Source organism: Podarcis filfolensis (genome assembly GCF_964270895.1).
Source record: "Podarcis filfolensis genome assembly, chromosome: 2".
Classification (NCBI taxonomy): Eukaryota; Metazoa; Chordata; class Lepidosauria; order Squamata; family Lacertidae; genus Podarcis; species Podarcis filfolensis.
This window is the reverse complement of record NC_139605.1, coordinates 16,075,405-16,088,407: the sequence shown is the minus strand read 5'-3', so window position 1 is coordinate 16,088,407 and position 13,003 is coordinate 16,075,405. Positions and strand designations below refer to the sequence as shown.

The following is a 13,003-nucleotide window of genomic DNA, read 5'->3' as shown; positions in this document are numbered from 1 at the left end:
TTAGCATGTTTCTAGGTCAGTGCCGGAAACTAGTCATTTCCAACAAAATCACCCGTTTCCTAATTATAGGATTGAGGATAATGCTGGCTGGTGAGCCTCACAGGAAGCCGCTTTTTCTTTGAAATTATGGACGGGGAAGGAACACCTCTCCTCCCTTGTGGACCTTTCCTCCTTGTGCCCTGTAGTCCCAATGAAAGCCAGCCACTCCCTGTGCCTAATGATAGGGCCGGCACTGCTTGTAAGCTGCTTCCAGATGGCCTGCTTATTGAGCAAATCCATCCTGATTTGTTCGCAGGGAGATTAGACGGCGTTGACTATTTAAGGAACTTCCCTTCTGATTGGTGGAGAGGTTAGATGACGCATCTCGCGTTTCCCAATGCATCTTCCCACCCAGTTCTTTATTTGCAAAAAGTCTGGTCTTTTGGATAAGTGGGTTCGTTGCGCGAGGCTATAATGTTGCAATCGGAATTGCCATGTGCTCTTATGCTCAGATCCTGCTTGTCAACTTCCCATAGGCATCTGTTTGGCCAGTGGGAACAAGATACTGGAGTTCAATGGACCGTTGGCCTGATCCTGCAGGACTCTTCTTATGTTATTTATACATGTGTATAAACTGTGTTTATGGAAACTTTTGTAGAAACTATCAGTCAAACTAAAAATGTGATTTGCAGGATAGTCTTTTGGGACATGGGTGGCGCTGTGGTCTAAACCACAGAGACTAGGGCTTGCCGATCAGAAGGTCGGTGGTTCGAATCCCCACAACGGGGTGAGCTCCTGTTGTTCGGTCCCTGCTCCTGCCAACCTAGCAGTTCGAAAGCACGTTAAAGTGCAAGTAGATAAATAGGTACCGCTCAGGCAGGAAGGTAAACGACGTTTCTGTGCGCTGCTCTGGTTCGCCAGAAGTGGCGAAGTGGCTTAGTCATGCTGGCCACATGACCCGGAAGCTGTCTGCAGACAAATGCTGGCTCCCTCAGCCTATAGAGTGAGATGAGCACGCAACCCCAGAGTCGTCTGCGACTGGACCTAACGGTCAGGGGTACCTTTACCTTTACCTTGAATATATTTTTTATCACATATATATATATATATATATATATATATATATATATATATAATCATAATATGCACAAACTCTTTAAATGTTCCTGTTCAGTCAGGCCTTTGACATCCAATGTCTTTTTAAATGTTACAATGTCTGTTTTAAATGGTTACAAATCCATTTGTGTACTATTGCTTTTCAAGACTCAGTCAATATAAGTTTTGCCAGGTTTCCTTATACATTTGAGTAACCCGTCTTGAGGATTTGGGGCTGGAATTTGAAGCATGAAAACACACCAACATTCCACGATGCATTTTCAACCTCAGGGTTTTGTCTAAATACCGATCAGATTTGGTTTCGCTCTGTGGCCTTTCTTGATGAATGCAGGTTTTGGTGTGCTTCCTCAAGGGCAATTAGTAATAACGTAGCCATGCCAAGATCAAACAATGGCAGACATATCATAGCCAGGAGAGAGGGAATGAATATCATACCAAAGAGCTTAAAGAGATGACTAGTTCAGAAGAGTAGGAGATATCGCACTGTATTTTTTTTTATTTTTATTTAATATTCCTTCCAGAGCCCAACTATAGCTGCTGCATACCAGCTTGGAAACCACAACAGAGCTATAAAGTAACAGAGGAGGAGAGACAGGAATCTGGAAGTTCCTTTGGTTCTGAGCTGAGTTTGGTGGCTAGGTGGCGCCATCTGCCTTATGTGTTTCAGCGCATTGTTTGGTCTTCCTATCTCTCTCTCTCTATATATGTGTTGTGCCTGACTTTGCAGATCTTCCGTTTGCTTTATGTGAGGGATGGGGAAGCTGCGGCCATCTAGATGCTGCTGGACTACACTGTCCATCAGCCCCATCCAGCATGGGATGATGGGAGTTGTAGTCCAGCAACAGTACCTCAGCTTAAGTACTTAATTCATTCCGGAGGTCCGTACTTAACCTGAAACTGTTCTTAACCTGAAGCACCACTTTAGCTAATGGGGCCTCCTCTGCCGCTGCGCCGCCGGAGCCCGATTTCTGTTCTCATCCTGAAGCAAAGTTCTTAACCTGAAGCACTATTTCTGGGTTAGCGGAGTCTCTAACCTGAAGCGTATGTAACCCGAGGTACCACTGTATGCATGTTTCTGAAAAACAATAACAACAACACCATACTATTCAACAGTATATTGATTCCTCTTCTCTAAGGGTATCCTGTATATATCTGTTTCATCCTACTTGTGCGAACTTTTTACCATCAGATATTGTTTACCATACATTGATAAATGTTTCCTGCAAAAAATTTTTTTCTTGCATTTCATATTGTTAAGGGCTCTGTGCTTCCAACAAATAATGAGGACTCCGGAGGTCGTACAACAGAATTTATTTTCCTTTGGATGAAAGAGCACTGAAATATTATGATGCTTTTGTAATATCTGTTTATTTACAAATATACAAATAATAGCACAGCAGAAGCAAATAAACACTAGTATAGCGTGCAGCAAATCCACTAGCTTGCATCAGAATCCTGGAAAGACTCCCTGCATCCAAGGTGATTCACCTTCAGCCAACTTGCAGCTCCAAAATTCTCTTTCTCTTTCTCTCTGGTTCTTTCTAAATCCAAATTGCATGCTACATTCAGATTGTGTTCTTCGCACACCTGCTGGAAGGAGTCACCATCCCACAATCTGTTGAGTATTACATTCCAATGGCTGGAGAGAGATTCCCAGCTATCAGGTGAAAATCTGTTGTCATCAGTTCCCACTAAAGAAACATCAAGCAATCATTCTGGACTCCTAGCAAGCTATCAGGGAGAGATGTGAAACCACATTGGCAAGTCTGTCTTATTGTACTGTAGTTTTAGTAAACCGGGTCCCTACAGGACGCTTGCTATTCTCTTGGTTGCATATTTATTAAAGGTTTGTTCCCTTGCCTGGGCAAGGGCCAGTGGTATACAGTAGTAAGGCAATAGTAAGGGTTAGACAAGTTGTGGTCCCTCCAGATGTTTCTGAGCTACAATTTCCATCATCCCTGGACATTGGCCATGCTTGCTGGGGCTGATGGGAGTTGTATTTTCACAACATCCAGAGGAACAAAGGTTCTCCACACCACGTCAAGTTATATGAATGGATATTAGCTAAGAATAGAACCTTAAGAGGCAGTCTTCACACCAGACTCTGGAGAAAGAACCACAGCAGATGTCCAGCAAGGGTAAAGATGTCCTGGCCTGGTTGTAAGCAAATGCATGGTCCTTATACCAAAATATTTATAATCTGAGCCCTGCGAAGTGTAGGAAGCAGAATGTCCTGAGTATATGTTAATTCAAGCAGCAGCAACTGAGCAGGTTGGTTACTTGGCACATTCCCATCTGATTCTACCATCTCCATTGTGTGGCTTCTCAAAATTTCCCGCACGGCATAGCATGCGGAACATAGCCTCCTCCTGACCCACATGTGTTCTGTTGTTGAGATTTTCTCATTTTCAGACAGTAGCAGACCTTAGAAAAATGAAAAGGAGTTAATACATTAAGTTATGTTCATCTAGCGACAGCCAAATCTGTCAGTTTCAGTTTCTCGTTTTCCCACCTCTTTCATTCATTTCTCCATATGTCCATGTCAGTTTGTGATTTTTTTAAAAAAAAACAAAGTCATGAAAATTCACCTGCATTTTTGCATACAATTTTGCCTCCTATGCACATTTTTGCAAAGCAATTTCCCTTAATATAATGCATTTTTGTATGCTGTTTTCACGAATTTGTGCATTCTAATGCTCATTTTACCCTAGTATATGCATTTTTATATTCATTACATTACTGAAGAACCACATTGCAACATTGAGAGAAGTGCAGATTTTGAAGGAGGGTTGTGTTTCAGTTCATGACTTATTTCAGGAAGTGTGGATCAGAAAGATTCACCTTTAAATGCAAACTAAATCCAATGTCTCCTGGATCCCTCTGCTCACCTCCCTTTTGTCTTACTATAATTTTTTGGAAATGGCTCCCCCTGGAGACAGGGAGGAGGAATACACTATTGTGTTGATTTTTTTCCTGGAAGACCTGCTCTCTATGCCTGCTTAGGGGATAGCAACAGGCAGTGGCGTAGCGTGGGGGAGTGCAGGGGGGCCGGCCGCACCGGGCGCAACATCTGGGGGGCGAGCTCTCGCACTCGCAGCTCTCTGCCCCTACTAAAATCCATGGGTTAGGGGGCGCAGATTACTTGCCTTGCCCCGGGTGCTGACAACCCACGCTACGCCACTGGCAACAGGGCCTGTTACAGGCTGAATTCCACCCACTATTCTGCTGTTCTGTACTTTCAGAATGATTTCTAGATTGAAACTTGGTTGGGACAGCACTCAGTTGGAATTTGGGGAAGGGCTCATCATAATTTCTCCAAGGGATAACTGAATGGCTTTCCCTTCTGTTTCTTCTTGATACCACTGTTTACAATCCTTTCCCCAGCTGAGAAACATGAAACTTTCAGCTCCCCCTTCCAGTGAACTGTTGGCTGTGAAAAGGATCTGGTACCCAACTTTGCTTCCTTCCTCCTTCCTCCCAACTCCTTTTCCTTTTAGGTCGTATATTTAATTTTATATCCCCCCCCAATAATTTTTATTATTTTTTTCCAAATATCTTAAACAATACAGCTTAACAATATTATTCTCCATCTTATCCGAATTAACTTCCCCCCACCCCTCTTCTGGCTTCTCTACATTGCTCTTACTTAAGCGTGATTACTATATATACATTCTATAAATGCCTATAATTCCTTATTAAATTTTTGTATTATACTTTAGACATACATTCCTTATTATATTACAGCATTACATCTTGTGGTCTAACCAAACGTTTACAATAAATGTTACGAGTTTTATTACAGGCCTGTGAGTGTCTTTATTTATGTACAGTTTTCTCTAAGTATACCATAAATTTGGGAGGTTGTATATTTTAGATTTGCGAGCCTGAGGGCAGGGGCTCATTACTGGATCATTGTGAGCCACTCAGAGGGACATTTGGGGTTGAAGATCAGGGATTTTAAAAAATCCTTCAAAGAAATGAATTCAGGAAATGCTCCTTGCAAGGGGCAGAAACATGGGAATGCCCTTGCATGTTTTCCATTGTGATACATCTCACATACCTCCCTCAAGCTGACTCACACATACACCTAGAATCAGATAGGTGAGGACTCTGAAGAGAAAGGTCCCATAGTCCTTTTTCCTCACCCCCGGGAGCAGATTTGTCTCCTTCTCCTCCTGCTTCTCATCCCCTAATCCACCCCCCCCCCCCATGGTGATCAGTGCAGTGACAACCTTTTAAAAAAACCCATATCACATACTTACTGTTAAACCTGTTCCAACGATCACCATGCCTGCACCAATACAGCCCAGAACAATCAGGGAAAGGGCCCAGGGCGCAAGCGATACATGATCTGAAGCGGTTGTAGGTTCTGTAGGACAAAGGAAAGCTAGAAGGAGAACAAATCGAGGCCAATACCCTTATTATTCTCCAGCCTACTGATTTGCAGCATAACCCATCCCTCAGCGTACGATCACCGGGCAAGGGAAAGGTTGCTCCTAAGGCTAAGCAAACTTTAGATTCTAAACGACTATCCAATGACCGCATCCCTAAAATCTGCTCTAGAGGGTTTGAGGGACCCTTTGAGAAAGCCTCAGAGGTGGTGTGGAGCTATGGGGGTGGGGGGGGATGAAGGTGGAATTAGCGATCATTGCCTCTCTCCAAGGACCGCTGATGAAAGACTCCACTGCCAAAGATCTCAAAGTAGCAGGCATCATTTTCTGCCCCTCATCTTATCCCTTCAACAACCCTGCGCGGTAGGCTGGCCAGCCCAAGGTGAAGCCCAGTGGGCCTGCATGGCCAAGTGAGGATTTGAACCTGAATCTCTGCAGCCACCGTCCCACTCTCTAATCACTCTACAAGGCTGGCTCTCTCTGAGTTACACTGGAATCATTCTTACCATGGGTGGTGCTGGTGGTGGTGCTGGTGGTGGTCGGAGTTGTGGTGGTGGTTTCTGTTGGCAGAAAACAAGGGGCGAGGACATGCATGAATGCTGCAGAATGTCATTTCAGCTTGCAAGCGGAGAATGAAAAAGGACTTTACTTGGTGAAATGTTGTCAAAGTGACTAGCTTGCTATTGCTGACCCTACTCTGGGTTGTAGTCCAATTTCAGGGACCGCTTCTTACCTCAAGGACTACCACTCCCCATATAAACCAACCCGGACTCTTTGTTCATCATCTGAGGCCCTTCGCCTGGCTCCTCCACGAGACGTCTGGAGGGTGGCAACATGAGAATGGGCCTTCTCTGCAGTGGCTCCCCATTTGTGCAATGCTCTCCCCAGGGAGGTTCACCTGGGTGCCAGACAAAATGTTCCTCTTCAACTTCAGCTGATTGACATCCAATGTCCTTTTAAATGTGTTGGGGGCAGTGCCGGATTTATGTATAAGCTAAACAAGCTATAGCTTAGGGCCCCACTCTTTTGGGGGCCCCCCAAAAAATTAAAGGGAAAAAACTCAGATGTACATTTCCAAAATAGAAGATAATAAACAAATAAAATAAAACCTACATACAGCAACATTGTTTTGTGTTGTGTAGGCTCCTATGATCTAAGTAATGGGCCCCGCCAGCTCGCCTGCTCCCTAAAGTATCACTGGTTTGCTCATTTCTATATAGAGGGTGCCTACATTCTGCATGGGCTGGTTGCATGGCAACAAGGGCAAATGGCTTTAGATGCCTGTTAGGTCCATAAATGACCATATAGCATAGATTCAACACAAAAAACAGCAACAATTTGTTGTTGACAAAGGACAGCTGGGCATATAAAGGGCCCCATTATCTTCAGTAGCTTAGGGCCTCATCAAACCTAAATCCAGCCCTGGTGTGTTTGTTTTGCTCTTGCTTTTATTGTGTCTTTTGTGTTTTTACTTTATATTTTTAACACTCCTGAGATCTTCAGATGAAGGGTGGTGTACAATTTGTGTGCGCCCATATATATAGTCTTTTAGGAGGCCACAGTTCAAATTCCTCTTCAAGCAGGCTGGTTAATATCCCACAGCCTTCTAATTGTATCTGTGGTGGGGAGGGGGCTTCGTGTCTTGCTGTCTCGGTTTAATTATTTACTTGTGTTTTACGTTGCATTTATTCTGTGAACTGCCCTGGGGTCTCTCGATGAAGGGCAGTGTAATAAATAAATAAATAAAATAAAAGTAACTTTCTAATCACTCTACCAGGATGGCTGTCTATGAGTTACATTGGAATCAATCTTACCAGTAGTTGTAGTTGTCGGAGTCGTGGTGGTGGTGGTGGTGGTCGGAGTCGTGGTGGTGGTGGTGGCTTCAGTTGGCAGAAAGCAAAAGCAGGGACAGACATGAATGCTGTGGAATGTCATTTCATCTCGCAAGAGGACAACATAAAACGACTTTACGTGGTGAAACGTTACCAGTGTGACCAGCTCTCTACAGCTGACCCATCTCCAGGTTGTATTACAGTGGTACCTCGGGTTAAGTACTTAATTCATTCTGGAGGTCCGTACTTAACTGGAAACTGTTCTTAACCTGAAGCACCACTTTAGCTAATGGGGCCTCCTGCTGCTGCCACACCGCCAGAGCACGATTTCTGTTCTCATCCTGAAACAAAGTTCTTAACCTGAAGCAGTATTTCTGGGTTAGCGGAGTATGTAACCTGAAGCGTATGTAACCTGAAGCGTATGTAACCCGAGGTACCACGGTATAAGAGAAAAGGCACAGCTTTTGCTTAAATGTGGGGTGGTAGAGTGGGGAGGCAAAAGGTGGGGCTGTGGCAGAAAATATCTCCCGCTGTATTTCATAGCAGTGGCAAAGAAAGAAAGAAAAAACACAGAGGAAAGCAGTGACAGAGAAAAATGGAAGCTATGAGCCATTGGTGGCTGCCATCCCCACCCCCCACCCCTCACAAACCACCCTCAAAACAACACTGCATCATTAAGCAGCATAAAGTTTCGGAGGCAAAAAAATGGCCACCAGAGGGCAGTGCTACAGAGGGTGGTAAATACTGTAATGCCTTTACTCCGGAACAAAACAAACAAACAAACAAAGCTGGCATCTCATGGCCCAGCTGTTTCGTATGTTTTCAGAAAGAGATAGAATCTTACCCGTCGTTGTGGTTGTTGATGGCGTCGTTGTCGTTGTCGTAGGGGGTGGGGTTGTTCCCCCTCCCCCTCCTGAGAGGAGACCACCAAGGCCTCCATTTCCTGAGAGGAGGCCACCAAGGCCTCCGTCCCCTCCTCCTCCTAAGTTGAGGGAGCCACCAGCGGATCCGTCCCCTAAGTTGAGAGAGCCACCCGGGGCTCCATTTTCCCCTCCTATGCTGAGGGAGTCACCTCCTCCTCCTAACAGCTGGGCAGCTGTTGAGAAAAGAGAACAAAAAATCTTGGTGAACCAGGTCAAGCACCCTCTCTCCTAGTTCAAGTCACAAACACACATAAATCCCAATTTTTTATAGAGAAATGATTGGGCCTTGATTCAGAACTGTACCAGAGACACCTCTGCTTTGCCACAGGTCGGCCTCTCTACCTCACGGACAAGAACACATGTTCTGTCTCATGTTCTGCTTCTCAGGAAGTCTCATGTCACAGAAGTTACCTTCTCCTCAAGCCTTGGTATGCCATAAAAACCTAGAGTAGCATTCTGGAGCTAGGCCATCCCAGGCTGAGCCTGTTGAACCAGCAAGCACATTATCTGAAAGCAAGGACAGGGGATCTGAGGGCTTCCATGTGTTGATGAACACATGGCCAACAGTCTGGGATGATGGGAGTTGTAGTCCAGCAACATCCGGGGCACCACAAGTTCTCCATTCCTGTCTTAAAGGATGGGATTAGAACATTTTCAGTAAAAATGGTGAGTATTAGGCTGTCAGACTTCAGAGTTTGCAACAGCTGAAGTAGGTTTCTAGTTACTGTATTTTTTGCTCTATAAGACTCACTTTTTCCCTCCTAAAAAGTAAGGGGAAATGTGTGTGCGTCTTATGGAGCGAATGCAGGCTGCGCAGCTATCCCAGAAGCCAGAACAGCAAGAGGGATTGCTGCTTTCGCTGCGCAGTGATCCCTCTTGCTGTTCTGGCTTCTGGGATTCAGAATATTTTTTTTCTTGTTTTCCTCCTCCAAAAACTAGGTGCTTCTTATGGTCTGGTGCGTCTTATAGAGCGAAAAATACGGTACTTCTTCTGCAGAAGCTTAGATCCGAGATAATCAAGCTGCTCAATGGCTTTGGGTCTTTGTCATTCAGTTTTATCAAAATCTTAAGAATAAAGGTTGCAAGATAACTGGACTGTGATTGGCTTTTAAGGTCCAAGAGAGTAAAGAACAAGCTCCACCCCAAATTGAATTGCATTGGCAATGGAAATAAGCCAAGCTATTTCCCCAAAATACTTTCCTGAACCAATCTGATTTTGGAAACATAAATGGCCTACACTTCATTTTAAGAGATTAATTTGGTATTCAGGTGCTCCCCTGCCCAAGTAGTTTTACAGAGCCAACCTCTTGTGCCCATCTCCTTATACTTTTTGATTCCTGGGCGTCAGCAAATTTTAAATCATCACCCGCTGACTGGCATTAGGACTGAACTGAACACCAGCCAGCAAGCCAAAATACTAGTTGGGCTCGTTTACAGTGTATGACTGACTAAGCATGAAGTTGGGTAGTTGGTATGTTTAGTTAGTTAACACTTTTCTGCACTGCCTTTCTGCTCTAGGGTGGTTCACGAGGAACAACAAAAAACGATGGCCAAAAAGCACAGAACAAGAAACAACCATAACAAATCACAGGCAGAACCGTCTCTTGTCATGAACACCCAGCTCCTGTCACCCAGAGATTAACTATTGCTAAATCTTTTGGCAGAAATTTTAACACCAGGCTTCGGATGGCTATATAAGGATCTCAGAGGCAGCGTTTCACAAGCTAGTATGAAGGACCCTCGATGGGATGCTTCAGCCTCTGTTAAAATATAGGCTGCCCCTGGTCCCATGAATAGTAGGGATGTTTGTAGGATTGGTTTTTGAGCCAAAAACCTAGGATTTGGGAAGCCAATTTCCCCAAAACTCTCTTAATGGTCAGACGTTTTCATCTCTCGTCATTGCTGTTTGTTCACGATTCTCTCACATTTTGTATGTAACCCACCTTCTGGCGAAGGCTTTTTCCTCCTTCCTGGAATGCTCAGAACCAGTCAAGGGTCACATAGTGAATATGACAATGTCTCAGCTATGTAGCTACAACTAATCCAGAATGCGGCAGCTAGACTGGTGACTGGGAGCAGCCGCCGAGACCACATAACACCGGTCTTGAAAGACCCACACTGGCTCCCAGTAAGTTTCAGAGCACAATTCAAAGTGTTGGTGCTGACCTTTAAAGCCCCTAAATGGCCTCGGCCCAGTATACCTGAAGGAGCGTCTCCACCTCCATCATCCAACCCGGACACTGAGGTCCAGCGCCGAGAGCCTTCTGGCGGTTCCCTCACTGTGAGAAGTGAAGTTACAGGGAACCAGGCAGAGGGCCATCTCGGTAATGGTGCCCACCCTGTGGAACACCCCCCCATCAGATGTCAAAGAAATAAACAACTCTCTTACATTTAGAAGACATCTGAAGACAGCCTTGTTTAGGGAAGTTTTTAATGACTGATGTTTTAATGGATTTTTAATCTTTAGTTGGAAGCTGCCCAGAGTGGCTGGGGAAACCCAGCCAGATGGGCGGGGTATAAACAATAAATTATTATTATTATTATTAGCCAATCAGAGTTAGCTATACAATGATGTTACGGTGGGCGAATATCTCTGAATTGAGAATGTGGGTGATGCTTCCTGGACTGGCCATATGAATGACCCTTGTCATTTGGTTTGTTAGATTTCCTTTGCTCTGTATAGGTTAACACACTCTCTATCTTTAAGCATCCTGTCCCCAAAATAATCTAAAATGGGGCACCCTCTACTCCCCATGGAGAGGAGAGCTGAATGGCCTTCAGGGTAAAAACAGCAGGCACAGCTAGAGCTAAGCAACTCTATGCCACCCCTAGCAGCAAATTTCTCCCCTAGAAATAGCAGCAAATTCAAGTTTGGAAACACCTGGTTGATGTCTAGAAAGCAACATGTAGTTCTGCCTTCAAGGAAGCTAGATTTTGGGTGCACCTCTTAGCTTTCTCAAACCACCTGTAGTTTCTTATCCTTATCACAGGGTAGGGGTGCCAACCTGAATAAAATAGTGGGGAGGGAGGCAGGTAAGCCCCACCCTGCACAATCAATCGCATGATGTGGCAGATGCACACTATTTGAATGGCAACGCCCATCGACTTTGGGAGCGGCCAGCTCTTCAAATATTTTAGGGGGGTGAAGGGACCTCGGCACCTAGGAGCTGGCTCCTTGTCACTGGGCCGTGTGAGGCTAGAGGGGAAGATGGGGAAACCATCTCCCTGAGTTCCTTTGAGGAAAGGTAGGATGGAAATGTAATAATAAACAATAAGACAATCGCATTGTTTATGTGTCACATTTGCCCACAAATCTTCAGGCTTCAGGTAGGTCAGAACAGGTAGCACGGAGGACAAAAAATAATAATACTGAATTGAACCAGCCCTTTTTGATCTTTTACCAATATGGGGCTTGCGTCCCAGCAAACTACCTGGGACGCGGGTGGCACTGTGGTCTAAACCACAGAGCCTAGGGCTTGCCGATCAGAAGGTCGGCGGTTCGAATCCCTGTGATGGGGTGAGCTTCCGTTGCTCGGTCCCTGCTCCTGCCCACCTAGCAGTTCAAAAGCACGTCAAAGTGCAAGTAGATAAATAGGTACCGCTCTGGTGGGAAGGTAAACGGCGTTTCCGTGTGCTGCTCTGGTTCGCCAGAAGCGGCTTAGTCATGCTGGCCACATGACCCAGAAGCTGTATGCCTGCTCCCTTGGCCAATAAAGCGCTGCAACCCCAGAGTCAGCCACGACTGGACCTAACGGTCAGGGGTCCCCTTACCTTTACCTTTACTCAGCAAACTACCTCTGGAACAAATGTAACTAACATGGATTAACCACAGCAATGGAAAGAAAAAGTCTCACCTGTTCCTTGAAAGCACAGAGCAAAACATATGAGCACATTTCTTAAAAGAGGCACAAATGACATCTTGGGCAGGCCCATGGCTGGCAAGTAGAAAGGAGACGGGCAGCTGGCTCTCAGATGTGATGGTGGTAGTTTCAGGTCTTCTGGGTTCCTGCAGGTTTCTGCTGCTTAAATACTTCTGAACAAAGTGACTCCTCACATCCAGCTAACCAGTTCAGGCTGTCATCACAAGATTGGTTTGCTGACATACATTTTGCCCAACAGGATCTCTTTCCATGTGTTTTCGTAAGGAAAAAACCAAAACCCTACTGTCCACTCATTCGAAAAAGGCGGATGTAACAGGAAACTGACGCACTCTTCCACCTAGATATTAGGGATCAAGAAAAATCACTCTGCGGGAATTTTGGGAAGTGATGTGCTGGAACATTGGGAAGAACACCAGTAAAAAAACCCAACCCTGTGAAAATTTGGGATTTTGTTCTTAGAGAACACAGAGTCCCATTGTGCTAGGCTAGCAGGATTTCATGCAGCTCAGTTGGTAGAGCATGAGAGTCTCTTAAATCTCGGGGTTGTGGGTTTGAGCCTCATATTGGACAAAAGATTCCCACATTGCAGGGGGTTGGGCTAGATGACTATAGTGGTCCCTTCTAACTATACAGCTCTGTGATTCTAACTCTGCCTGTACTGTGTTGCATTTGCTTTTGAATGCCAGTTGCTGGAATCACAAGTGCGGAGAGCACTGTTGCATTCAGGTCCTGCTTAGGAGTCTCCGACAGGCATCTGGTTGGCCACTGTGAGAACAGGATGATGAATCCCATGTAGGATTGGCCATTGGCCTGATCCAGCACGCTCTTTTTGCGTTCTTATGGACACAACCCATAGCTTGTACCAGTAGGAGAGAGCTAGT

The 13,003-nt window shown here is 45.2% G+C and overlaps 1 protein-coding gene across 3 annotated transcripts; it reads right to left on the bottom strand.

Moving 5' to 3' along the window:
• Positions 1-2,493: 2,493 nt before the first annotated feature.
• Positions 2,494-8,758, bottom strand: LOC310755815 (uncharacterized protein). Of its 3 annotated transcripts, none has more exons than XM_083599094.1 (6): positions 8,653-8,758; positions 8,163-8,414; positions 7,301-7,366; positions 5,993-6,046; positions 5,358-5,482; positions 2,494-3,519 (listed from the first exon to the last, which is right to left on the bottom strand). In XM_083599094.1, the coding sequence occupies exons 2-5, from the start codon at positions 8,256-8,258 to the stop codon at positions 5,411-5,413; spliced, it is 288 nt and encodes a 95-aa protein (XP_083455220.1). In that variant the 5' UTR covers positions 8,259-8,414; positions 8,653-8,758; the 3' UTR covers positions 2,494-3,519; positions 5,358-5,410. The 3 variants fall into 3 exon arrangements, with proteins under 3 accessions (XP_083455220.1, XP_083455221.1, XP_083455219.1); XM_083599095.1 differs by having other exon boundaries at positions 5,358-5,464; XM_083599093.1 differs by lacking the exons at positions 8,163-8,414; positions 8,653-8,758 and adding an exon at positions 8,032-8,118 and having other exon boundaries at positions 5,358-5,464.
• Between the last annotated feature and the right edge of the window lie 4,245 nt (positions 8,759-13,003).

Bases quoted from the DNA above. Each gene is read 5' to 3' on its own strand.
- LOC310755815 (XM_083599093.1), bottom strand. From the start codon at position 8,113: ATGCCAGCTTTGTTTGTTTGTTTGTTTTGTTCCGGAGTAAAGGCATTA. The intron at 6,047-7,300 runs GTAAGATTGATT...TTCTGCCAACAG, and splicing joins TCCGACAACTACAACTACTG to AAACCACCACCACAACTCCG. The intron at 3,520-5,357 runs GTAAGTATGTGA...CATTTTTCTAAG, and splicing joins TCGTTGGAACAGGTTTAACA to GTCTGCTACTGTCTGAAAAT.